This window comes from Maniola jurtina, chromosome 14 (assembly GCF_905333055.1).
Source record: "Maniola jurtina chromosome 14, ilManJurt1.1, whole genome shotgun sequence".
In the NCBI taxonomy this organism is placed as follows: Eukaryota; Metazoa; Arthropoda; class Insecta; order Lepidoptera; family Nymphalidae; genus Maniola; species Maniola jurtina.
In genome coordinates, this window is record NC_060042.1 from 1,491,818 (window position 1) to 1,519,811 (window position 27,994).

At 36.1% G+C, this 27,994-nt stretch overlaps 1 protein-coding gene and 1 long non-coding RNA gene across 3 annotated transcripts in view; one reads left to right on the plus strand and one right to left on the minus strand.

Moving 5' to 3' along the window:
• LOC123871636 lies at positions 1–27,966 on the minus strand. Its single transcript, XR_006797299.1, has 2 exons — positions 27,886–27,966; positions 1–57 (listed from the first exon to the last, which is right to left on the minus strand). It is a non-coding gene; the product is annotated as an uncharacterized LOC123871636 (long non-coding RNA).
• LOC123871605 overlaps positions 4,677–27,994 on the plus strand; it is a 148,789-nt gene continuing 125,471 nt past the window's right edge. For both annotated transcript variants that reach the window (XM_045915498.1, XM_045915497.1), the window contains exons 1-3: positions 4,677–5,010; positions 20,892–21,100; positions 22,828–22,971. In XM_045915498.1, coding sequence (XP_045771454.1) covers positions 20,952–21,100; positions 22,828–22,971 — 293 coding nt within the window. In that variant the 5' untranslated portion in view covers positions 4,677–5,010; positions 20,892–20,951. The remainder of the gene's footprint in view (positions 5,011–20,891; positions 21,101–22,827; positions 22,972–27,994) is intronic.

Below are 27,994 nucleotides of genomic sequence, written 5' to 3' on the forward strand. Positions count from 1 at the left end.
TCAACTTTCAAAGTGAGATTAATATACTAAGTGGGATATCATATGAAAGGGCTTCATCTAATTCTAAAACCGATTTTTATTTATTTTATAAAAATATTTTTTTATAAAATATCTGCAAAGCAAATTGCAATCGTCTTATCTAAATAGTAATTTTTCATTTCAGTGGATTAATGACGTCAATAATAAATAAATATTAATTACTAACATAGGTCTTTGATTTAAATAGCTTTAACTTGACTCATTGAATTTATAAGTCCAGATTTCATTGTTTTCCGTTCATTTAATTTATCAAGTTTCTTAGAGAGATTTGATCCTTATGATTGATCCTGACGATCTATGCAATAAAAGTACAGGTTGTAATTTTTATAGATTTTAGTCGGTTAGATTCCCGGGTGTGGCAAGCGAATTTTCGAAAATCTTTGAATGAAATTTTCTTTTTATTCAAAAATAAAAGAATGTTTTCTTTGAGTATCTATCTACAGTATTAAGAGTACTTTTCCTTCAGGTGGCATTACAAAATTCCACCCTGTATAACACTAAGGCCAAATTACGAAACAACAACAACAATTACGAACAACAATTACGAAATCGCCAATAGCAATAAATAAAGGTATAGGCAGGTATCGCTAAGGACTTCTCCAATAGGTACTAGGTACATTTGAAATTGAAATGATATAATGAAAACCAGCCCCAGCTTTTACCGTTTTTCGATAAGAATTTCTATTTGCCTTGACAGACGTAGCTCATGCATTAATACAAGCACGTCGCCCGGCTATGCACGACTCTGGATCAGATTATATTAGACCCATAGAATTCTAAATAATTTAATAGAAGTGGTATCTCCTGTAGTTAGGGTTCCGTACCTCAAAAGGAAAAACGGGAACCTTATAGGATCAATTTGTTATCTGTCTGTCCATCTGTCGTGTCTGTCAAGAAAACCTATAGGGTACTTCCCTTTGACATATAATCATGAAATTTGGCAGGTAGGTAGGTCTTATAGCGCGAGTAAAGGAAAAAATCCGAAAACCGTGAATTTGTGGTTACATCACAAAATAAATTTACTTAAATGTGTTTATGAACAAATACTAACTAGTACTTACCTATTTTTAATTTTTAAAGTAAGATAACTATATCAAGTGGGATATTATATGAAAGGGCTGTACATGCTAAAACAGATTTTTTGTTTTTGATTTATCGTGCATAATTTCGAAAAACAATACCCGAGTACGGAACCCTCAGTGCGCGAGTTTGACTCGCACCTGGCCGGTTTTTTTACATTGGATACCCTGTGTTAAATTGTACTGCATAATAATAATTCTTACTTTCAGGTTTTTAATTGACTTTAAATTATCATTTTCATTAATTTACCTAATAGGTCTGCATTAGATAATGTCTCGTTTTGCATATTTAGTCCTTATTAGGAGGTCTTATTTGCTTATAAGAGCATAACAATAACATCATTACAATAAAATAGGGTTATAAAAACAAGAAGAACTTGAACGCAGACACGAAATACTGTTCAGCTAGGTGATTCACTAACTCTGTGTCTAACACTGAATAATAGCCATCGAGGTTCGTCCTTTCTACATTGTTGCTTAACTGGGTGATATTAAAAAATAGTTTCGTAGAAAACCTTCAATGGAGTAAAAATTAAGCTCGGTGGCTATCATTCATTGTTACACACTGAGTTAGCGAATCACCCCGCAGGAAGGCTCCATTAAAATGATACCTGTTACTTAATTTAAAAGTACGTAAAAACATCAATATTAAAAATCAATAAGATTCTTGAACTTCACTAAATCAACGTTAAACCACACGTAAATAATTCCTAATTAATTATCTATGGGAATTTTCTATTACAAGCTCAATTAATTTAAAGAAAATGATATCATTAAAATATTGCCTTCATTAATTCTAGGTCGAATTTTATAATTGTCTCTGTCTTTGAGTTTGAGATAAGTTAAGATTGAGTTAAGATTAAAATCAAGAAGAAATTGCATAATCATGTTTAGTTAATTGAAACACTTATTATATTCCTATGCCTCGAATATTAATGGCTTAGGTTAATATTATTATTTTATTAAGTAACATATAATGACTATTGGTGCCTTGTATACTGTATGTTTCTTTTTGGTTTGTCCTTCAATAGATCATCGGATTGATATGATTTTTTGCATGGATATACTTAGTTAAAGATCTAGAGAGGCTACTTTCTATCCCGAAAAATCAAATAGTTCCCACGGGAATTTGAAAAACTTAATCCACGCGGGCATCAGCTCGTTTCTCAATAATTTTGATGTGTTAACTAAAATGCTTTGTTTTTCATTAACAAGTAGATACTAAAATATTATTTGACATTGAGTTGTAAACTATTTGGTAAGCAAGTGAACAACAAAGTTACGGAAGAGTGGAAGGCGTTAGCTACGCTTGGCCAACTTTGAGGAAATTGTATGATCACTCAACGGCGGCGAATTAGCACCCCATTTACCTAGTCATGATATCCTAGTACTAAAAAACAATTAAAAGTCGCGGATTCGGATACTATTACTTAATCTGTTGTACAATTGCCAGCTTTTGCCCGCAACTTCGTCCGCGATTCATACATAAGTAAGTTATTAAAATCGGCGCAGTAGTTTAGGCGCTACGGTGGAACACACTGAATCTGGATACAAACATACATACATACATACATACACAGACTGCTAAAATCATAACCCTTCCTTATGGCTTTGCCGCAGTCGGGTAAAAAGAGCTGGAAGCCCTGTATGTTTCCACTAGTTCGAAAAACAGGTGCACTGTAATGTTTTGTTATTATAACTGATTTAGACCAATATGTCTTGTTATGTTTATGTTATATTTGTTGTTGAGCTAAATAAAATATATCTTATCTTATCTTATCTTATCAGTTAAAGAAGAAATTTTCCGAATCGAGACATTAGTTTCGGAGATTATTATCCCCTATATAATTAATAAACTCACAAACTAACAAATGTTACTTACCTCTTTGTGAATATTTTATGTATAGATAATTATGTTTAATATTTTTATTTTCAACATCTTGCACCATCCCTCGCTCTGGTTAGCTTATTCCTTTCACCGAACTAGGCTGTCTTAGTAAACAAATAAGCATTTTTAGCAATTGAAATTCGACCTGCTTGAAAACATCGTGAGAAAACCTGCGTACTGAGTTCTCCATAATATGTCTTGGAGAGCGTAGTGGACTATGGCCTAAACACTTTCTCATTCTGAAAGGAGACCTGTTCTTAGTTGAAATGATGATAACATTTTTTTTTTAAAACCTTCCAAGTGCAAGTCGGACTCGTGAACCGAGGGTTCCGCACTCAGGTATTTTTTTTTAATTTTGCACGATAAATCAAAAACTATTTTGCAAAAGGATAAATAAAAATCTGTTTAAGAATGTACAGGTAAAGCCCTTTCATATGATATCCCACTTGGTATATATCTTACAATTGAAAATACTAATTATTATTTTTTCATGAATAAATACGTTTTTTTTTGTGATGTAGAAAATCTACCTACCTGCCAAACATTATTCTAGGTGAACGGAATATACCCTATAGGTATTCTGGACAGACAAGACAGACGGACAGACAGACAGCCAACAAAGTGATCTTATAAGGGATCCTTTTTCCTTTTGCGGTTCGGAACCCTAAAAAAATTATTGCTAGGAAAGGCATTCATATTTCTGGACAAAATTTATTTTGAAAATTCAAAAATGCTGTCAAGTTTGTAAGTTTATTTGTGTTTCTATCAAACCTTAAACCTGTTATTTGAAGCAAGTAACTCAAGCTGCACCACAGAGGTAAATAACTTAACAAATCACACTAATATTATAAAGGCGAAAGTTTGTATGTGTGTGTGTGTGTGTGTGTGTGTGTGTATGTTTGTTACTCCTTCACGCAAAAGCTACTGGACGGATTTGGCTGAAATTTGGAATGGAGATAGATAATATCCTGGATTAGCACATAGGCTACTTTTTATCCCGGAAAATCAAAGAGTTCCCACGGGATTTCGAAAAACCTAAATCCACGCGGGCGAAGTCGCGGGCATCGGCTAGTAATAAAGATGAGTGACGCCCAATTATCTACTTTTCACTTAAAACTAATAATGGCTAATTTGTCCACTTTTCATTAAATAATTGATATCATTAATCATAAGCTGTCTAATGTCTATAAACAATCCGTAGGATCTTTAAGCTGATCGCACATTAAACACGAACCGCACGCGTGGCCCGCGCCTCATGTGCGTTTTATGTTTAGAATACACACGAACACCATACCACACCACACCACACCATACCATACCATAGTACAAGAAATAACACTTTTATTTTTTTATTTTTATAGTGACCTGTTTGTAAGTTTTTTTTGTTATAGCGGCAAAAGAAATACACGTTCTGTGAAAATTTCAACTTTCTACCCATTACGGTTCACGATATACAAACCGCTGACAGACAGATGTACGGACGGACGCGACGGAAAGACAGCGGAGGCTTAGTAATAGGGTTCCGTTGGCACCTTTCTGATGCGGGGCCCTAAAAATGAATTCCGATAAACGCAAGCGGTCCGCGCGTCTTTTTCGTAATGTACAATGACCATTAAATCACCCATGCGCGTGCGCCGAGAATCTATCATTCAGTTCAATAGACAGTTTCCTTAAGAGCGCGCGCTTTTGTACCATTTCTTTATCTTTCCGCGAAAAAAAAAACAAACGATTAAAAAAACGACCAATATGGAAATATAAACAAAAGACAATTAGTTCGATATTCAAAAGAAATATTTGTGAAAAATTAATTGATAAAAATACGAGTAATTTCATCAGAAGAGTGAAATAAAACTTTTGATTAGAGGAATTCGGTCCGGTGTGATTTTTAGTGCAGTGCTGTTACTTGTTAGATTTATCGATTGTTATAAATATCGATATTCCAAGTGAAATGGTGTTCCGATAATTGCAAGGTGCAACTCGAAAAGGAATGCGAACGGATTGGAGGTGAATGCATAATAATTAAACTACTTTCTTGTTGCCGGTTTTACAAGCAAATGAATTGCAGTTTGCGTAATTTTTTATTATAAAGTTTCATTTGTGTGATTTATTGATAGTAATTACATATATGTCAACACTAGCGACCCGCCCCCGGCTTCGCACGGGTAGCTTGTTACAATTTTCGTAGGGATCTCTAATTTTTTGAAAATATGATATAGTCATGTCACTCAGGAATAAAGTAGCTTTCTACTGTTGAAAGAATTTTCAAAATCAGTTCAGTAGTTTCAGAGATACTCGTAATTTCCTACAAACAAACATAGATAATTTAGGTTAAGTAATAGATTAGTATAGACTAGTTTTAACCCGTGTGTCAGAGGTTGTGCGGGGCGTCCCCACCCCGGTTGCCATCTCAACCTGTCGCGCAATATAGTTAGCATAAACGTCAATTGGCTAGTACAGAAGATTAACAAACATAATTATTTGTTTCTTAGTCAACAATTAAACGATTATTTGTTCATTTATGTTCTCTGTGTTGCTATATTCATTACTGCGGATCTTAGTTCTTCCACGATCCACGATCATAATTATAATGGCAGAGGTTTACGTGAAGTTATTAAACCTTAACTTTAAAAGCTAGGCTTAGTGCTAAAGGTAGGTAGTCTAACCTAGACGTAACTTGATAGCAAGTATTCATTAGTGCCTGCATTTGCGCGGTTTCCGAATTAAGTACATGTTATAGCTAATCCTTCGGTCTCGGAGGTATTCGACCTCTTTATAATTAATTAATACCTTGCAAAGTGTAATCTATAATAAATAACTAGGTACTTGATTAGCCGCACAGTCGTAACTCGTAAGACTAGTAATAATAATAATTTATAGACCTACCTATTTTTTGCAGTAGCAGCCTATCTAATTATTTTTATCGATAACATAGTTAATGCTCTTGCCTAAAAAAAATGGAACAGGTTAAAAACATTAGACTGTAAATGAAATAACTTTTAAGAATGCACTCTTTTAGTAATTATTTGGGAAATCCTAAGTAGATTTTGTAGGTACACAATTTAAAATATTTAGTTTTACAATAGTTAAATTGGATTTGTAAATAAAATTGAAACTCCCTCGCTCAAAAGAAGCAATTACCAACGGTGATGTTGTACTTTTTCACAGCCTTTTTTGAAATCGGACGTAAATAGATCTAGAGTATGTCTAGATCCACTTAACTGTACTTGATATTTATTATTATTATTGACTTCAACTTTCTGTCCTGATGAATGATCTTCTAACTATAGTGGCAATTTACCCTCTAGGTATCCATATAGGTATCCTAAGCAAAATAGGCGTTTGACTGCAATCACACCAAATAGTAGGTAGCCTAAGGTGGATTGCGTATGCCTAGAAGGTCACCTTTATCACTCTTCTTTTGAAAGTCCATCCAAACACAGGCGAAAAAAACGGAAGCCGGAAGGGCATTCCATAACAATTCTAGTATTGCGTATTAGAAACGGGGAAGCGAATGCTTTGTACTGAATCCGTGGTATTTCGACAAAGTCGGACAGCAAACTTTTACAATACCTCGCGATCCGATAGTAAAGTGGCGAGGGGAGAGCTGAATCGGGTGCCTTATCCGTTGTGGGCACGATGGGCAGGCCCACAACCCTAGACTTGTGATGTCATACTATCACGGTTGGCTTTGAAGTTGTAAAAATTCATCAAAATCGGTTTAGTAGTTAAGAGTCTAAATGTGACAGTGTGATGTGCAGACAAAGACACATTTACTTTTGTAATTTTTGTGAGTGAAAAAACTAACATTTTACAGGATTAGTAATTTACTAGTGTTCGTTCCACGGCTTTGCCCACGTGGCACTACACTACAAAATCTTGGTCAGGGCGTTATATTATATTTTGTAAACATCTTTGTAGGAATGCACTAAGTATGTCGATTATGAGCGGGTCCATACTCCGACTCGCACTTGGCCGATTTTCGCGTGGCTGTCTATGCCCATAACCTTTTTTGAGGCCTGGATCGGCGCCTGATCCAATCCATACTTAATAATATTATAAATGCGAAAGTGTGTCTATCTATCTGTCTGTCTGCTACGTTTTCACGGCCTAACCGCTGAACCGATTTTAATGAAATTTGGTACAGACATGGGGTACATCCCGGGGAAGGGCACAGAGTTCATAGTAGCATAGGGGCACTTTTTATCCCGGAAAATTTAAGAGTTCCTACAGGATTAAAAAAACAAATTCCACGTGGGCGAAGCCGCGGGCATCCTCTAGTCTTCGATATAATCATATCCAAGAGGCGCCTAGCACCGATGTTCTTAGAACTAACCAGCGCCTAGGCCCCCAATCAGTCTTCTGGTGCGAATCAAAATTAATGATCTGAATGTATCAAGCTGGTACTTGGCAGAGTCATTCCATAAATGACTGCAGTACTCCATGCACGATCTCACTTGAGCTTGATATAGGGATAGAAGCTTTTCCGGCGTGAAATACCCACCAATTAACTTTTCGGAATTCTTTGAGCGTTTTAAGCAATTTAAGTATCACTTTTGAAGGAAAACATCGTGAGGAAACCTTGTCTAAGCGTTCTCCATAATGTTCTCAAAGGTGTGTGAAGTCTGCTAATACGCACTTGGTCAGTGTGGTGGCCCATACACTTCTATTTCTGAGAGTATTCTGTGTTCAGTATTTGATAGAAGGTGATGAGCGTAGATCAAAAATCAATAAAATTAGAATTTGTGAAAGTTGATTAAATCAAAGTCGTAAAATCTGTTAAATTCTAATGTGCAGACATTTTAGATGCTCTAATGTGTCCTAGTTAGGTTACCTACCTACTTTGTTTTTCTAGATATTGGCTATAACTAATGAAAGTAGAATTTACCAAAAAACATACACGCCAGTACGTTGACGCGCCTTGAACGCGCGTTAGTTCAATTTTTTTCGAAGTCTCCCCCGTACTTAATTTGGGTACTTCTTGCACGGGGTACTTTTGTTCCCTCGTGTGCATTTTTCGATGTGAGCGATCTATTTTTACGGAAAAAAGTAACCGGAGGACTGTCCCTCGTCTGTGTAGGCCTTAACATGGCTCTCTCCGTCACTCGTTTCATACAATCGTAGTTCCAATTTCATTTGAATATTGAGCAACCAAAGTCCATGAAATTTTGCAGACATATTCTAGAAACTAATATCTGTGTCTGTGGTGTTTTAGATTTTTCTAAAAATATGTAGTTTTAAAATTACAGGGGCTCAAAGATTTGTATGAAAATTTTTAAGACCACGTAACTTTGAAACCGAATATTTTAACAGAAATCTGGAAAACCACAGACATAGATATTAGTTTCTAGAATACGTCTGCAAAATTTCATGGACTTTGGTTGCTTAACATTCAAATGAAATTGGAATTACGATTGTATGAAACGAGTGACGGAGAGAGCCCTCTTAAGACCTGGAATTCGTTGTAAGCCCTAAAGTATCACCTTTCATACACGCGAGTCACGCCACTGAACCATCACGATGTTCAACCGAGCCGAACCAAGTCAAATGTCAACTCCTATTACACCGATGTCAACAGCTACATCGTGGAATGCGAACGATCAATATCATACCTGAACAATATACCACCAATATTGTATGTCAGTCAGTCAGTCACTCACCTTTGCCTTTTATGTGCCTGTAATTTCGTCCGCGTAGTCTACATAAGTTTCAAATCCCTCTAAGGGTTGAATCTTTAAAAATCTCTTCTTAGCGGATGTCCACGTTATAATAGCTATCTGCAAGTCTTTCAGCCCAATCTGTCCAGAAGATTGAACTGTCTTTGAAATCTTTACTTTAACTCGTCTCTTAGCTATGTCTGGAATTATACTAATCTCTACTTTAACTAGTCTCTTAGCTATATATTATATCACTTCAGAAAGAAGATTCTACTGAGAAAAGCCGGCATGAAACCCAGCAGTTACTTCAAAAAAGAGGTGATTCTCAGTTCGCTCCGTTTTTTCGAAGTTTTAACGTTCTTTGGTTCCCTAGGGACTATAATGCCCTTGTTTGTAGTTTTCCTTTATTTGTAGTTTTTGGCTAAATAAAGGTACCTATTTATTTATTTTCAAGCAGGTTTATATTAGTGTCCCAATATTGAAAGCCGCTATTTCTATCAGCGTGAATCGACACGTACGGAATCTACTCACATTGTGTTAAATGGCGATTTGGTACGGTCAGTGGGAACGGGAAACGCTATACGTTTGGAATTACATCACGATAAATGCCCGTTAAATTGATATCATGAGAAAAGACTGCCACGTCTATTAATTGTTTGTCTGCCTGATACATCGATGTTCAATGCGGTAAAATATTCAGTAGTTTTCAAAAAAACATATTTTGTTAAAATAAGTGTTTCTTATTAAAAAACACTTTTAAGCAGTTTTGAACTTGTTTTAATTGTTACTTGTCCAACCCTGTCAGTTATGTTCAGATTAATATTTTCAATCATCAAAAAAAAAAAAAAGAAAAAAGAAAAAAAAAAATTGCAAAGTTTCTTTTTTTTAACTATTTACAAGTTTATCTTAGGAATTTTTGACGGATTTCCGATACAAAAAGTGTCAAAACCACAAATTTATTCCTCAGATAAAATTTATTTGACGATTAAAAATCGGCTCTAAGTAATGAGTAATTATGTAGGTAGGTATATGTCGAAAAGTCTTGAACGTTTTTACCTATTCAATTTATTTATTGTACCTACTAAAACATCGAGCTTCGCTATTACATAGTAATGTTTAAAAATCCACACTTAACATTAAAAATGCGAATGTATGTCTGTCTGTTACTTTTTTAGGGCCCATCTATTTAATCAATTTTGATGAAATTTGATACCGAGATAACTTGAACCCCGGAGGCGGACATTTTTATCCAGCAAAATTAAAGAATTCTCACGAGATTATAAAAACTTAAGACAAAGCCATCTTACTCACGCTTTGTGAAAATGAAAAAAAATGAAGAAAAATGTTTATTTACCAAATACAGTCTTGTACAATTTTTCTGTGTCTGGTGGTAGGTACCCACACTAGGTAATCCTGTATCGTGGGTACCTGATTCGCATTAACAATGTACCGTTTACGATTTTTATTTGACACTCGGTTAATTAATTTAGGTATAACTGTTCTCAGGTTAAAAATAAATCCTAGAAGGGTTTTGTATTTACACTGGGATGTACGGTATAGATTTTATACATGAGTGGATACATAATGTTTTGGTTAGTCTCACTAATGACAAATAGATTACACATTTCCTTTCTAGTTAATTTCTAGTCTAAAGAAAGTTGTCCCGTTCTGTGATACCCGCTTGATACTAGGTAGATAAGAAAGTTGTTGTACCGAAGGTTTTTATAGCAAATACTAATGTAATATTGATGTACATCTTCGCAAACAGATCTAATGAACTCGCCACTAATGAGCCTGTAGAACATTAATAACTGCTAAGACTAGTTTTTATCCTGACTTCATACGTGTTTTCATCATTACATAAGCTTTGGACTTTTAAAGATGCGAATCTTTCTTTCCTTCCCGTCATCCGAAAAGGCAAGGATGCTGTACAAATTACCCACGAGATTTTTAAAAACCTTTATACACGGGAACGAAGTCGCAGGCATCAGCTAGTAATACTCGTATATGAATATAATATAAACAAAAATAAAATTAATAAATGTTAATACAATTAAATAAATTGGCTTTGCAAATTAATTAATATGAACATAGATTATTGCATTAATTATAATTTTTATACTTACAATAGAATAGATAATAAATTTATTTATTATGTGTTACTTGTAAGTAAGTTGTATTCTTGATTAGAATATTTTAATTAATATGATTAGAAATTTCAGTGTAAAAAATATTTTAAGCTGCTGCCAGATAGTGGGTAAGTTGTCGAACATAACAAAATATTTTGTTTTGTTAATATGTGCGACAATCCATACTATCCATACTAATATTATAAATGCGAAAGTGTGTCTGTCTGTCTGTCTGTCTGCTACCTTTTCACGGCCCAACAGTTTAACCGATTCTGACGAGGTACAGAGTTAGCTTATATCCCAGGGACGGACGAAGGCAAAATCAAAGAGTTCCCACGGGATTTCTAAAAACCCATTCGCTTAAGCGATTTGTATGAAATTTGGTACCGAGGTAGCTTTTGTAGCAGGCAACTTTTTATCCCGGAAAATCAAACAGTCCCACGGGATCTTAAAAAACCTAAATCCACGCTGACGAAGTCGCGGGCATCCTCTAGTAAATAATAAAGAAAGAACAGTAACCTGTCGCCCTAACCCGCGGCCGTTTGGTTTCCCCTGCCGGTGTGTAATCCTCCGCCCGGTACAAATACGTGTTTATGTAACGTGCATGCAGGTTTATTTACTTTTATGTATGTAAGTTTATATCTCTATAGAAGTAGGAGCTTAATTAAGTCTAAGCAAATTCAACTTAAGATGCAAGCGGGCTAACATGGAAAGAGTATGGCAGTTTACATTAAACCCATACTCCTTTGGTTTCTACACGCATCGTACCGGAACGCTAAATCGCTTGGCGGTACGACTTTGCCGGTAGAGTAACATGCGTAGTCTGGACGCAGCATTACATGATCGAGAAAAACATCGCCTGACTCGATCAAGTTTCTTTTTTTACAAGTTATTGTTATTTTATGCATACGATACAATAGCAGCCAACCAGTTTATCCGTTTAACTATTCAGTTATATTTTACGTGCCTTATTAGGGTTCCCTACCCGAAGGGCGCCCACGGGACCCTAGTCTCCGCTGTCTGCCTGTCTGTCTGTCAGCCATAATAGATTAAAGAGTTTTTTCACAGTGTTTATCTCTATTGCCGCTATGATATCAAGAAATAATAAAAACCAAGGAAACAAATTTAAAATGGCCGCCATATCAATTACATATTCACGTAATGATGTAACGTAAAATATTAAGAGTAAAGGTCAGCAATGATCGGGGCTGCAATTGATTGTATAGTAGTTCTAGTTCCTTGCTGGTTCTTCTCGTAGGCACGGCATTCCGAACCAGTGGTAAAGTATTTGGACGATTCAAAAGCACTTGTAAAAGTTTACTTGAATAAAAACATATTCTATTCTATTCTATTCAAATTATTATGAGAGTTGAGAAAAAATATAAGAAGTTGAATTCCGCTTAATCGTTCATCTACCAGGTACCTATCCTACATGGTGTTATATGTTATGTTAGGCATCTTCTAAGCAAGCGCGTTCCATTCCATCTTAGGCTGCATCATCACTCGCTAGCAGGTCTGATTGCAGCCAAACACTAGTCTATATACAATTTTTTTTTTACTTATACGGAACCTTCGTAAATGAGTCCGATTCTCACTTTACGTGCCTCATTGAATAAGTTTTGTGAACGAAATACCCGCCTAATGTGTTTCGTAAATGTCTGGTTCCTGTTGTAGCTAAAAAAGATGGTTCCGATGTTTTATTTTAATTAAAGTGCAGTGGGTCGTATTTACATTGTACTTTTGTATGAATTTAGTTGCTTTGCTATTGATATACGAATTGGTGAATAAACGTTCATGGGCGGCGGTAATCACTTACCATCAGGTGACCCGCCTGCTCGTTTGCTCGCTATTTTTTTTAAAGTGTGGCTTTGTTCGTGAGGTAAATACTTATCAATATCAAAGTAGCCAGTTCGTATTTACATTTAGAAACAGTTTAGCCGTCTGTGCATATGAATTTGTGGGTTATAAGGTTAATTTAATTTGATGATGTAGACCAGTATGACACTGGAAATTCATTTGGAACCGGTTGAACTGTTAGACACTTGGCTGTTGTTTTTATCCCATTAACAAGTTAGCCCTTGACTGTTATCTCACCTGGTGATAAATGATGAACTAGCTACCCACCAGACCAGATCAAAGATAATTTGGAAGTTAAAAATCCCCAAATTGAACCTGCCGAGAATCGAACCCGAGACTTCCCGCTTGTAAGACCCAGCGCTCACCATTGCACCAGGGCGGTGGTCAGAATCAACAATTGCAAGATAATTAAATAAAGTGTGCGCAATGTCACAACGGTAAGTATTTAGGTCGAAAAATTAAAAATACGGTATAAAATTCACAAGCATATTATTATTGTATAATATAAACAATTAGCAATTGTATAGAAATAAGGTGAATGCACATATTTACTGTTATTACTTATTATTTAATATTTTTAATTTAATAATTGTAATATTATGCGCGATTTCGTCTATTGACGTGGTGGATTATTGCCAAACTTTTCTCATTCAAATTACAAAATATTTTTATTCAACTAAACTTTTACAAGTGCTTTTGAATCGTCAAATTAATCTACCACTGGTTCGGAATGCCGTTCCTACCGAGAAGAACCAGCAAAAAACTCGGCGGTTGCTCTTTTCAAGTATTCAATTTACAATAATATGCCATACTGTGCTATACAAGCGATTGCAGCGCCGTGTATTGCTGGAGCGAGTCAGATCCAAGCTTTTTTGTCATTTACATAATCTTCGATTGTAAGCTTTGTAAGCTTTTTTCAGGAGCTTTTTTCTACTTTCATTTCTAGACAAAACCTGTGCTCATTAATAAACTGGCTATAATGATAATGATAATAATGATAATGGTGTTTATTTTGCTAGGATATAGTGAGTACATGCATATTATTTACATTGGTCTAAAAATTAGGTAAAATTGCATAGCCTGCCAAGCATGGCGTGCAAACGTCCGCCTCCTAATCGGAGGTCGGGGATTCGATCCCGGGCACGCACCATTAACTCTTCAGTTATGAAATATCACTCGCTTTAAGGGTGAAGGAAAACATCGTGAGGAAACCTGCATGCCTGATAGTTCTCCATGTTCTCAAAGGTGTGTGAAGTCTGCCAATCCGCATTGGACCAGCGTGGCAGACTATGGCCTAAACCCTTCTCATTCTGAGAGGAGACCCATACTCAGTAGTGGGGCGGAAATGAGTTGATCTTGATTATAATTTATATCTACGCGTATAGTCAATAACTGCCATACCTCTTTCATGTAAGCGCGTTCAATCTGAGATTGCATCATTTCTTATCATCATACGAGATTGTAGTCATAAAATTAAATGAATACGATATACAGAGAAGTGTTATTTTATCACATCAAAATAGATATATTGAAGATTGCTATTTATATTTTCGTCTCACTGATCTTTGGGAAAGTGTTGCTGTTATTACGAACGAATTTTACCTATCTATCAAATTATAGGTTACCATCAAAATTTACATTTAGTAGCTCTGTCCTTAATGATTCACGTCTTACGTAGTATGTAAGTATGTAGATTTTGTATGATTTAAAAAATCCCCTTTATATGACTTAGTTAGCTGATACCCGCGACTTTGTTCGCGTGGATGTAGGTTTTTTAAAAATTCCGTGGGAACTCTTTGATTTTCATAATAAAAAAGTGGCCTATGTGCTAATCCAAGGTATAATCTATCTCCATTCCCAATCCGTCCAGTAGTTTTTGCGTGAAGGAGAAACAAACAGACACACACACATACAAACTTTCGCCTTTATAATATTAGTGTGATTTAAATTAAATTGCATGACAAAAAAAATTGCGGAAAAGTCTCGAATAAAAAATAGTCAATAATAATAATAAGCCTCAATAGCTCAACAGGGTTAGGAGCCGACTGAATTCTAAAAGGTCGGCGGTCCAAACCCCACCCGTTGCACTATTGTCGTACCTACTCCTAATACAGCTTTGCGCTTAGTTGGAGGGGAAAGGGGAATATTAGTCATGATTAACATGGCTATTATTCTTTTTTTTTTTAAAAAAACATGTGAAGAAAAGTCTAGTTACCTACGTATGTTGGATCTGCATAAACGTAGAACAAAAACTAAGAAATTACCATACCTATTCTGAAATTGCGGAACAAATTAACTATACCGGGTAAACACGACGCATTAGCGTTTACACTGAACAACAAATTATAAGGTAGAGCGGGCAAGTAGGTTCAAACCCGCACGCTAGGGGAAACCACCTAGCATAGTGAACGACAGATTATAGAAACCACGTTTCTAACAAATGACATTCGAAAACCATTATTAACCGATAGACATAGGTCTCTTGAGGAACTTCCATTCACCACAATCGTGCGCCGCCTGAATCCAGTGGTTCCCAAGGACTCGTTTGATTTCGTCTGTATAAAAAAAAACCAGCCAAGTGCGAGCCAGACTCGTGCACTGATGGTTCCTTACTTGGGGTTTTTCCCCAACATTTTGCACAATAAAACAAAAGTATTTTACACAAAAATAAATAAATATCTGTTTTAGAATGTACAGGTAAAGCCCTTTCATATGATACCCCACTTGGTATAGTTATCTTACTTTGAAAATTGAAACACATTTTAAATTTTTTTATATGATGTAACCACAAATTCGCGGTTTTCAGATTTATTCCTGTACTTGTGCTATAAGACCTACCTGCCTACAAATTTCATGATTCTAGGTCAACGGGAAGTGCCCTATAGGTTTCTTGACAGATACGGCGGACGGACGGACGGACAGACAGACAGACAACAAAGTGATCCTACAAGGGTTCCGTTTTTCCTTTTGAGGTACGGAACCCTAAAAATAGACCTAGTGTATCTTTAAATGCAGCGCTTGTCGGAGCCACACCGGCATTCTAACACCTTGGGAACTGCAATTAAAAGAAACACCAGCAAATCATATCATGATACAGTATTGAGTATTGTATTGTATAATAATATTGTCTGACTAACAGAGCTTTCTCTCTCTTCGAAGTATCGCATATACGCATTCTCGATAAAGACTTTATATGCTAATGGACATATACATAATGCTAATATCTGGATATTAATGCAATGTATCCGCTACTCGCGCTGGATGATGTACTGTTACTTCACTATGATAGTACTTTTAAAGTTAACGACAGCGTTACGACTAATAATTATCGTAACCATTAAGGATACGATAGTTACCAAATTATGGGAATGACTTTGATAAGAATTGTTGGTTGTGGTTCTTTGAATGAACTTTTGATTTGGAGATTGAATTTGATTTCGATTCATAAAACAAAGTCCTTATTAAGAAAACAGTTTTAAAACAATTGAAAATATGCAATTAGAGCTTTTTATAAAGCAGCAAAAGGCTTAATTTACAGGTGAGAAGTTTCGACTGGTACCTACTATCTCATACTATATTAGTCTTTGTTCCAATTTTTTATACTAACCTGCTAACACCTTCACCGTTGATCTGTTGAAGTTTCCAAGACTTCCCTACGCAGCTATGAAATGCTCAAACGCGTCTTCTGTTTGGACTTTGGACGCTCGATCCCAAGCTTTTCCATAGAAGCCTAGCTGTTTAAATTAAACTCCAGTTGTCAAAAAGAAGCAATCCTCCAGGAAATATTAGCCACTCGGCCTAAATCCAAATATGACCAAATATCGTGTCGTGAAATCGTAGTCGCGAGGTATAAAGATCATAGTGTTTTTTTAGTAGAAGCCGTTTCCAATAGTAGGTATAATAAAATCTAAAACGAATGTAACGCTCTCATGTTAATTGATTAGAGCATGCAAATATCAGAGACACCGTTTTTAGGAGAAAAAATTATAGAACTGCTTTAATTGAGAAAAAGTAATCAAGTGCGTAGGAAAAGTAAGGAAACCCATAGAGTTTCTTGTACCTAATCTATTTTTACCCGACTACGGCAAAGCCAAAATGAATGGTTATGATTTTAGCAGTCTATGTATGTCTGTATGTATTTTGTATCCAGATTCTGTGTGTTCCACCCTATGGTGGAACACACAGAACCTAAACTACTGGGCCGATTTTGATGAATGAGGTGTCCATTGATTCGTTGTAAAGGTCCGGGTGATATATGCTATATTTTATACGAAAAAATGACCTAACGGATGTTACATCAAAAAAAGTGGGGGTCTCCTAAATTTTTTTTTGCTATTGTATCGAGAGGTATGTCAAATGAAAGAGGAGAAAATTCCGAGTTCATGAATATGATGTACTTACTACATGAAAATAAACACAGCGACAGAAAACCAATTTCATACTTACTATAATATTTCAGCGTTTATTAAGACGATGGTAGTCGGGTTTTAGTTTACAACTTTTTCATTATCAAAGATAAATTGCAGTGTACTGTGTGTTCTCGGAATAACTCAAAATTTAAAACCCCCCGACACAAAAACCTCTATAAGAAAACTAGAAATGAGCTGATAACTTTCAAACGGCTGAACCGATTTTCTTCGGTTATAGCTAAGAACACTCTCGATCAAGCCATCTTTCAAACAAAAAAAACTAAATTTAAATCGGTTCATTCGTTTAGGAGCTACGATGCCACAGACAGATACACAGATACACACGTCAAACTTATAACACCCCTCTTTTTGGGTCGGGTGTTAAAAAGCATATTTTTATAATTTTAAGCATATTTATATGCAAATTATAGCACGTATGAGCACCGCACTTAATACGTTCAAAAGTTTGGTTTTTCCACTTGTACTACACAGAATACTTTTAATAGTATACCTATCTTACTTCGTCCATGTAGAATTAGGTTTTTAAAATTAGTTGTTCTCAAAGGTGTGTGAACTCTGCCAATCCACACTGGGGCAGCGTAGCAGACTATAGCATAAACTCTTCTCATTTAGAGAGACGACCCGTGCTCAGTAGTGCGCCGGCGATTGGTTTATAAGAAGTATGGGTTGCGCGCCTAAGCTTGCTGCTGCCGCCTTTATGCCAAAGTAAATAAATACCACTCACACATACTAAGCTCTGTTGGTGTGCGCTGCGCCTAACGTAATAGATTTTGGCAGTCAATACCCGTAACCGAAGCTGAAGGCTGGAGTGATAAATGCGTCAATATTCACACTGCCTCACAGCCTCAGCCTTACAGACAATATTAATGTATCTTGGAACGAGATTCCAAGTTAATAAAACCTAAGGTTGGCTTTACGGATATTTTGTACTATCGAGTTTCATAAACTGTCTACTTTATCTTTCTTATTTTTTATGTACTTGCGCTTTCAATGAGTTCTTAGCCTTTTTCGTATTTGGATAGGTCCCTATACTTCGCGACAGGTCAACATGGCAATAGGGGTATGAGTCGTGAAATTGAATGGAAAAATAATTACTAAAATTGAACGGAAACACTGGATAGGACTATATTTTATACTGAAATATCGAAATGAAATATGATATAAACATATATCGGAAATAAAATCTGGTTCAAAATGAGAAGGACCACATGAAAAATTAAAATTACTTTCACAATTCAAATCAAGTGTTTGTAGCGATTCTAGTATAAGTTCATTTGATTTTAATTGTGTTGAATAAAATATTAAGTACTTTTAAAAAGTCGGTAATAATTTTACTCTCATTTTTAACCGACTTCCAAAAAAGGAGGAGGTTCTCAATTCGTCGGAATATTTTTATTTTTTATGTATGTTCCCCGATTACTCGAAGACCCCTGGACCAATTTGGATTTTTTTTTGGTTGAAAGGGTATACTGTGCAGGTGGTCCCATATAAATTTGGTGAAGATCTGATGAATATCTTCGGAGATGGAGAACAGAACTTCTCACTGGATAAGAGCAAATTGCTCGCTTTTTACTTTTTTGTGTTTGTGGTTTTTGAAGGCGGTTTTATTTTTCTTTTGAATTTTTTTTATGTTGTGTACCAAAAAAATCGATAACCATTACTCGCTATGTGAGACACTTCACTAGAAAAGCATCTCGACCTTTGAAAACTATAACAACTGAAAGCATGCCGGGCTCACTTGATGGCCATGGATGGATGCAAGATATTTGTGTACTTTTCGTCAAAATGGGTCAAATGGCCGAGCCGTGAAAGTTAACAGACAGACACACACTTTTGCATTTACAATCACACTTCACACTAATATTATAAAGGCGAAAGTTTGTGTGTATGTGTGTGTGTGTGTGCGTGTGTGTGTGTATGTTTATTACTCCTTCACGCAAAAACTACTGGACGGATTGGGCTGAAGATAGATTATACTCTGGATTAGCACATAGGCTACTTTTTATACCGGAAAATCTAAGAGTTCCCACGAGATTTTTGAAAAACCTACATTCACGCGAATGAAGTCGCGGGCATCAGCTAGTAGTATTTAAACAACTTAAGCCTGGATTCAGTCCAGGCTCAATCTTTAAGGATAGGTTTCAGATAGACGATAAACGCGTCATTATTTAAAAGGCAATATTAATGTATCGAGAAATCGGAGGAGGCTTTCATAAAAATCCCGACACTGGTTTTCGGACGGAGATAAATTTGAGTTAATACTATCTTTGGGAAGCTTCTTAGTCAAGTGCCTTAGCGAAAAGACTGTAGTGTGAGAGCAGGTGAACTACATTTACAAAAAGAACTACATTTACAAAAAGTCAATTTTTTTTTATTCATTTAAACTTTTAGAAGTACTTTTGAATCATCAAATGCATCTACCACTGGTTAAAAATGTCTTTCCTAGCTTGCTTTTAATTTTATTGACACTCAGATATTATTATTAAAATTGCAATGTGAGAGCAAAAACCTTGCAATATAAATTTCTGGACTCATCAAACTTTAAAAGCTAAAAAAACTATACGTGTCAACGTGGTCCACAATTTGAATTTTTTTTTAATTATTTAATTTGAATTATTGTTTTTTGCTTTAATCTATTTTGAATTTCTTATTGACTTACCATGTGTCTGATGAAATTTTCCATCAGCCTTAGAAAAAATGGCACGAATTCGTATATAATTATTATTATTCTCGTTAGAAAACTGTGCTTTGAGTGGTGGAGATATCTGGAGATATGGCAACTTAGGAGACTAATTTTAAAAAATCCTTTCTTAGTGCCCACTTACGTATATTTCAAGCAACTCCCGTGCAAAAATTTATGCTTCCAAATCCACCAGTTTAAGCTGTGTGTTGTCTGTAGAATTTCACTTAGTAAATTTGTTAATAAGGACGCCAAAAGGCTAGAACAAACCATTCACCAGCTCTCAGCCTTATCCTAGACCTAGTTTATCTTCCGCAGAAATAAAGTGTACGGATTTGTGGATAGTCTCAACATTTGTTTTGCGTTAGAGGAAAACTGGGATGACGGCTTTCGTGAATTATTTCATGAATATATACCAATTTCTTTTGCCGCATAAGAATATATAAAAATAAACTTATTAGACGTTCGATATAATAGGTTATGTGCGTTTTACGCAATTAAATATCACTTGTTTTAACGGTGAAGGAAAACATTGTGAGACCTACATGCCTGAGTTCTCCATAATGTTATCAAAGGTGTGTGAAGTCTGCCAATCGCACTGGGTCAGCATCGCAGGCTATGGCCTAAGCCCTTCTCATTCTGAGAGGAGACTCGTGTTCAGTAGTGTGCCGGCGATAAGTTGATCATGATGATGATGATGATGATGATGATGAAAGTGTTGGTGACTAGATATCTATCGTCAAAATATTCTGTTGGAACTTAATAGTTTACATTCCAAGCCAGAGGTATTAAGTGAAAATCCATACCTACTTATCCATACTATCCATACTAATATTATAAATGCGAAAGTGTGTCTGTCTGTCTGTCTGTCTGTCTGCTACCTTTTCACGGCCCAACAGTTTAACCGATTCTGACGAAATTTGGTACAGGGTTAGCTTATATCCCGGGGACGGACATAGGCTACTTTTTATCTCGGAAATCAAACGGTTCCCACGGGATCTTTAAAAACCTAAATCCACGCGGCGAAGTCGCGGGCATCCTCTAGTTAATCATAATCATAATAATTTTATTTGCCCAGCAACGTAAATCACTAAAAAGAAACTCTATAGTAAAAGCATATATTTTTCAATTCCAGCACACGTCTTCACTGCTCAACAGTTGCCATCCAAATGTCTTAAAGATTCCAAATTCAAAAATGGGTAGCGGCTTCAGCAGCGCCAACAGTAGAAAGGGGTCGAAGAAGGAAGCTCCCAACCCTGAGTCTTCGAGGATCCTCTTCCTCCTGTACCTCATACACAGGACCTGGAATGTCGTTGTGGAACATATGGACTCCAAAAGTGGAAGGTAAGCATGATTTCTTGTGATAACTATTTTTTTTCTCTCGTCTGGCTTTACAAAGATTAGCCAATGTCAAGTTTGTAACAAGTTAGTTAAACTATACAAGTATGGACCCCGTCTGTGCCGGCGCTCGCTGACATACGCACGGCACCCCCTTAGAGCGCTTTTCAGTCAGTTTTAACAAAAAAACACTCCAAAAAGGCAGAGCACGCCCGCCAGCTAACACAAACACAGCCGAAGCTCCTGTGATAACTATGTATGTTAGGGTATTTTTGAAAATTACGATTCACACTAATATTATAAAGGCGAAAGTTTGTGTGTATGTAGGTATGTGTTTATGTTTGTTACTACTACCTAAACTCAGTGACGGATTAACCCTTAATCAAATTAAGCAATTGCCTAGGGCATCACGTCTGAGGGGGCACCAGAAGAAGCACAAAAAAAAATCCGCCCTTAGGGCATCACGTATCACTCACGTCACCAAAAACCACACCAAAAAGAGTTTCTAGGACTAATTTGAAAATTCGGGCATTTTAAGTTGACATGGAGTCCGTGCTAGAGTCATAACCCCACTCCCGCTTGCCCACTCGCTGCCCGCTTGTGCATTCGACAATTCGAATGCCCTCGAAAGCCGCAAGGCGCATTTCAATAAATAAATAAATTATGCTTTGGTTTTTATTGTTGTCGCACCTAACTACTCCATTTCTAAAGTACGTTACATCTCATCATCTTATTTTACAAAAAACTAATGTTTTTAGGCGGTAAAGGTTTAAGACCGATTCTAGTTGACATACGGTTATGGGGGCCCATAGGCATGGATTGCTTAGGGCACCAAGTAGTCTTAATCCGTCACTGCCTAAACTACTAGACAGATTTGGCTGAAATTTGGAATGAAGGTAGATAATATCCTGGATTAGCACATAGGCTACTTTATCCCGGAAAATCAAAGAGTTCCCACGGGATTTCGAAAAACTAAATCCACGCGGACGAAGTCTCGGGCGTCAGCTAGGAAACAATAATTTATCAGAATGTTAACTGTATAACCTCTTGCTGTCTGCAAACTACTTACTCATCAACAAAGAATGCATATTTTCGGGGCGATTTTTATGGTTATGGTGATACTGATAGGCTATTTGAAGGCCAAGTACGCCCAGACATAGTTCGTGTGTTTATTTAGTCTTATTTTGATAAGTACCTATTCTTAATTAAAGATAAATTCTTAGATATAAACTTTTTTGGCGACCCCCAATTTTTTATTTGTTATATCCTTCAGGTCAATTTCTTTCGTATAAAATGTAGCTTATATCACCCGGACCATAATAACGAATTGAGGCATACATCGTTCATCAAAATCGGCCCAGTAATTTAGGCGCTACAGTGAAATACACAGAATCTGGTACAAACATACATAGACTGTTAAACAATAACCTTCCTTTTGGCTTTGCCATAGTCGGGTAAAAATTGGTTAAAATCCTCAAAAATTGGGAACAAAACGCAAAAATTTAGTTTACTTTTTTTTTTAAGAATATTAGCCATGTTAATCATGACTAATATTCCCCTTTCCCCTCCAACTAAGCGCAAAGCTGTATTAGGAGTAGGTACGACAATAGTGCAACGGGTGGGGTTTGAACCGCCGACCTTTTAGAATTCAGTCGGCTCCTCAGCCTGTTGAGCTATTGAGGGTTAGTTTAGTCGTTAGGCTTATTTTAAAATATGCTTATTTCTAATTCCAGATGGCGTGGTTCCCATACCGTACCAAGCTCAGGCGAAGGTCTACGCCACTTCGATTCCGTCAGCCTGGACTCCGGGGGCTCCTGCTACTCTGCCTGCAGCTGCAGCTATTGCCGGCTCCGGGACTGCGCTCAGGATTGCATAAGGTAACCATCACCAGCCTTTTTAGGGGTCTGTACCTCAGAAGGAAAAACGGGACCCTTATAGGCGCTCGCCTTGCTTTTTTTCAAAGCTAGTGAAAAATAAATATAGCAGATAAATTAAAAAGAAGTTGAGATTTACCAATCATATAGTATCATTGGATGGATGACCGTAATTTACTGAACAGCAATTTCATCCCTGAAGTTTTTATTAAAACCTATTTATTTATTTTCATTTAAAATATATCAAGCAAGTAGCTGCTTTTAGTTTTTTATGAGGTATTCTTCAAAATAATTAAACAACTATTATTTTCTTTTCATTTCAGGTAAGTGAGCGTCTAATTCTTCAATGGATCCTGCCTTTGAGTGGAGTAGAAGAGAAATTATAAGGCAGCAGTTATCTCGTCGTTCAAATTCTAAATAATTAGCACAAAAGTCCAACCGACGACTACTGAAGATAAAACTTATCTGCCCTGAAAGCAGAATTAAATTTAATTAAAGGGGCGATTCACAACAAGATTATAAGAGTCGAACCTTTTCGCTCACAACTTCTAAAATATTCGCCCAAGATTATCATTAAAGCCTCATCGGAGTTAGGGTTAAATACTCTTTTTTCTTTTAACTTTTAATTAATTAACGCTAACGCTGTTGGATTACTAATATCTTTTTGACTTTTGATCTTTTTAATTTAGATGAAAGTTCTTTTTCTGATGGCAAGTTTTCCTTGTACAAGCTCTCGACAAATTATTCACCCAACTCTTGTTCTATAAATAAACCAAACCAAACCTAAAGCTGATCGTATTATATCAAATTCAAATTCAAAGTATTTTACTCAATTAGACTATTACAAGTTCTTTTGAATCGTCAAAAGCATCTACCACTGGTTCGGAACGCCTTTCCTACCGAGAAGAACCAGCAAGAAACTCGGCGGTTGCTCTTTTCAAAGATTTGATTTAAAATGTTATGCCATGTATAAAAGCAATTGAAGTCCCGCGCATTGCTGGAACGACGAAGGGAGCTGGAATCAGGAAAGGATAGTTGCGTAATGTTACTTGCATCCTAGGATGAAAGTAGACTACTTCTTATCCCGGAAAATCAAAGAGTTCCCACGGGAGTTTCAAAAATCTAAATCCACGCGGACGAAGTCGTGGACATCATCTAGTTTATGATAATTTACTTTTTTAATAGGTTATATTGGTAACACAAAATTGCTTATTATTTAAAAAAAAATTTAACCCCCGACCCAAAAAGAGGGGTGTTATAAGTTTGACGTGTGTATCTGTCTGTGGCATCGTAGCTCCTAAACGAATGGACCGATTTTAATTTAGTTTTTTTTGTTTAAAAGGTGGCTTAATCGAGAGTGTTCTTAGCTATAATTAAAGAAAATCTGTTCAGCCGTTTGAAAGTTATCAGCTCTTTTCTAGTTACTGCAACCTTCACTTGTAAACTATGACATTGTTCGATACAAAACGTATTCGGATGAAAATGTGTTATCCATTGGACCAATAAAAGATTTATTATCCGTGGTGGTGGTTATATGGTATACCTACCATTATGGCATGCACTAAATCGCCCACAGCACAACCCGAATGCGTTTCTACTTTCTAATAAGAACACTACAGTACTCCAATTAATCTAGTAAGACTGAAATTGGATTTACGAAACTGCATCAGGCCTTTCAATGGAGGTATAGACTGGAGTTTACTAACTGATTTAGATAAACTTCTTACACTTAATCAAAGCTCTCTGGTACCTATAAGCTCAAACGGGGGGGAGAAAAGAGAAATGTTTAGAATGAGACTTATAGGATCAATTTGTTGTCTGTCTGTCTGTCAAGAAAACCTTTTGAATAAAAGCCTAAAAAAAACAAACAATAGGTACAATGTTTGACAAAATAACAACTTAGCAAATAACTTACTGACGGATTACAGAAATATCAGGGGGCAAGGCAGTGCCCCAACTAAGACGAACCAATCTAAAGGACAGGGCGCTATGTACCTTTTTTCGGCTGATATATAATTAAAATCTATTATTCGATCGATAAATAGGTAGGTATTTCTGAACACCTATTACTAACCCCCAACCCAAAAAGAGGGGTGTTATAAATTTGACGTGTGTATCTGTGTATCTGTCTGTAGCATCGCAGCTTTTAAACTAATGAACCGATTTTAATTTAGTTTTTTTATTTGATAGGTGGCTTGATCGAGAGTGTTTTTAGCTATAATTCAAGAAAATCGGTTCAGCCGTTTGAAAGTTATCAGTTCTTTTCTAGTTACTGTAACCTTCACTTGTCGGGGGTGTTATAAATTTTTAATTTACACTTGTTTTGTGAATAGTGTTCATCAGAACGTAGAACTCTGATCGTCGTTTTGTGGATTAGAATCATAGAGTATAACTTTTATTAGCAGAGGCATTCTGAATATCACACTAATATTATAAAGGCGAAAGTTTGTATGTGTGTGTGTGTGTGTGTGTGAGTGTGTGTGTATGTTTGTTACTCCTTCTCCCAAAAACTACTGGACGGATTTGGCTGAAATTTAGAATGGAGATAGATTATACTCTGGATTAGCACATAGGCTACTTTTTATCCCGGAAAATCAAAGAGTTCTCACGGGATTTTTAAAAAACTACATCCACGCGAACGAAGTCGCGGGCATCAGCTAGTCTTTTATAAAGATTAATATTTTAGGTATTTACGTTTATTTAAAACAAAACACTTTGTTCGGACCTAAGCAAGCACTTACCACAGCCTAAGAGCAACGGATGCCGGCATTGGATGTCGGGAAATAAAAAGCATTTTTCTAACGAACTGAGCGCTCATTACGTGAGTTCTGAGCGAGTGTTCGCTTGGAAATGTAAGAAACGCCCGACTCAGTGGTAATGCCGCTAATTTTGTTTGATTTACCACTTTTGTTTTTATTTCTTTTAGTGGATTTTAAACCTTGCTACTCTGTTGAAGCATTTTGTTCAAAGAGTTTCGAGTGTTTTTCTGTAAAACCTTTCAAGAATGTCGTTGATAGTTGGAAAAATCCAAGCTTTATTAAGCTTTCAAATACAAATTCCTTCGCCGCCCATATTTTGGAACGTGAATTTTCTAGGGCGTAATAGATAAAGAACCGGCGAGGGCCATATCTCCGTTGTTTTATAAAAGCTCAAAGTTTCTATGCGCATTAAGGTGCCCATGCACTTGAACTGCGGCAGTGACGTACGCGCGTCGCGGCTGGAGAGAATATCGTGCGGGGCGCTGACGCGACGCGCAGTTCAGCTGCAATTCAGTTCGAGTGCTTGGGCAACTTTATTCCCATCACACTAGGAACGATCAGCGACTGTGAAGTTTGGGTCATGGTGAAGTAATTAGGTAGTAATTATGGTTGAAAGTGACGAAGAGCGTCACTTTCAATTGATGCTAATTGTATGCAGGTAAGTGCACTTTTAACAAGTTATCGCAGTTATCTTTTATTTTTAACTAAGTAATTATTTTAAAAATAAAAGATAGCTTGAATAATTTATTAAAAGTGCAATAACCTGCGAAAAAAATAAGTAAGTACCTACTCATCTATCATGGGCAATTCAAAAACTACCCATCAACTTTTTAAAAGTTTCCTTCAAAAGTTGCCATTTGCTACAACCAAATAGCCCTGGTTTACCGTTGATGCAATTTTATGCCAATCTGTAAGCACCTTTCATAGCTGAGTAGCTCAATTTACGCACCAGTGTAACGACTTTTTTTTCTATTCAGCTTCAAGTTAGCCCTTGACAACAATCTCACTTGGTGGTAAGTGATGATGCAGTCTAAGATGGAAGCGGGCTAACCTGGAAGGGGTATGGTAGTTTTTCCTTAAACCACTAAAATAAAAACAAACGTAAAGGTCTAAGCACACTGGACTTCTGGTGGCTTCATGATTCATTGTTATTTGCTTGCTCGATTTTTGTTCTTTAGTTTGTCGTGAAGGTAGGACCTCTAATATTTCCTGTTCATATTTTTTTATATTTAAACCGCAGTCGGGTTTTTAAAACTTGTTGGATTATTGATAACGCCATAATATAATATGATGAGAAAAATTTAAATAATGATGACATTCCTTCGTTAATAAAATATATTGGGCAGGTACATACTGGTTAAAAAAATTGATTAAACCATTTTATAATCAAGTAGGTTCAAAAATGTACCCTAACAGATAAGCTTAAGAAAAATGAGTCGTATTTTTAATATGTAAATTGAGTAAAATGAGAATATCCTTTGTTATTGATAACAAAACTCGCTAATTATATACGTAATAATCAAGCCCTTCTTTTATCCATACAAGATAATGGAACAGTATATAAACTGTTTAGTGTAACAGTATATTTACAGTACACAGTTGTCTGTAATATATTGTAGACCTTTTTTTCACCTCATCGCCATGATAAGCTCCAAGGTACGTTCGATTCACGTATTATTTTTTATTCAGAATTTTTCAGATAATAATAGCTGATACCCGTTTTCGTCCGAAAAAGGATTTTTACAAAACCTAAATCCACCCAAATCGATTTTTTTTTCTTCGTCTTTATATCCCACGACTTCGCCAGCGTGGACTGACGAAGTCGTGGGATATAGCCTAGTTTTATATTTTACAGATAATTTTTAGGGTTCCGTACCTCAAAAAAGTAAAACGAAACCCTTTTCACGAGATCACTTTTTGTATGTAAGTCTATCTGTCCATCTGTCCGTCTGTCAAAAAAACCTATAGGGTACTTCCTGTTGATCTAGAATCACATGGCAGGTAGGTAGGTCTTATAGCACAAGTAAAGGAAAAATCCGGAAACCGTGAATTTGTGGATACATCACAAAAGAATGTCTTCATGAACAAATAATTACTTTTAATTTTCAAAGTAAGTAGCTATAACAAATGGGGTATCATATGAAAAGGCTTTCTTTACCTGTACATTCTAAAACAGATTTTAATTTATTTTTATGCATAATAGTTTTTGATTTTTCGTACAAAATGTCGGAAAAAATACCCGAGTACGGAACCCTAGGTACGGGAGC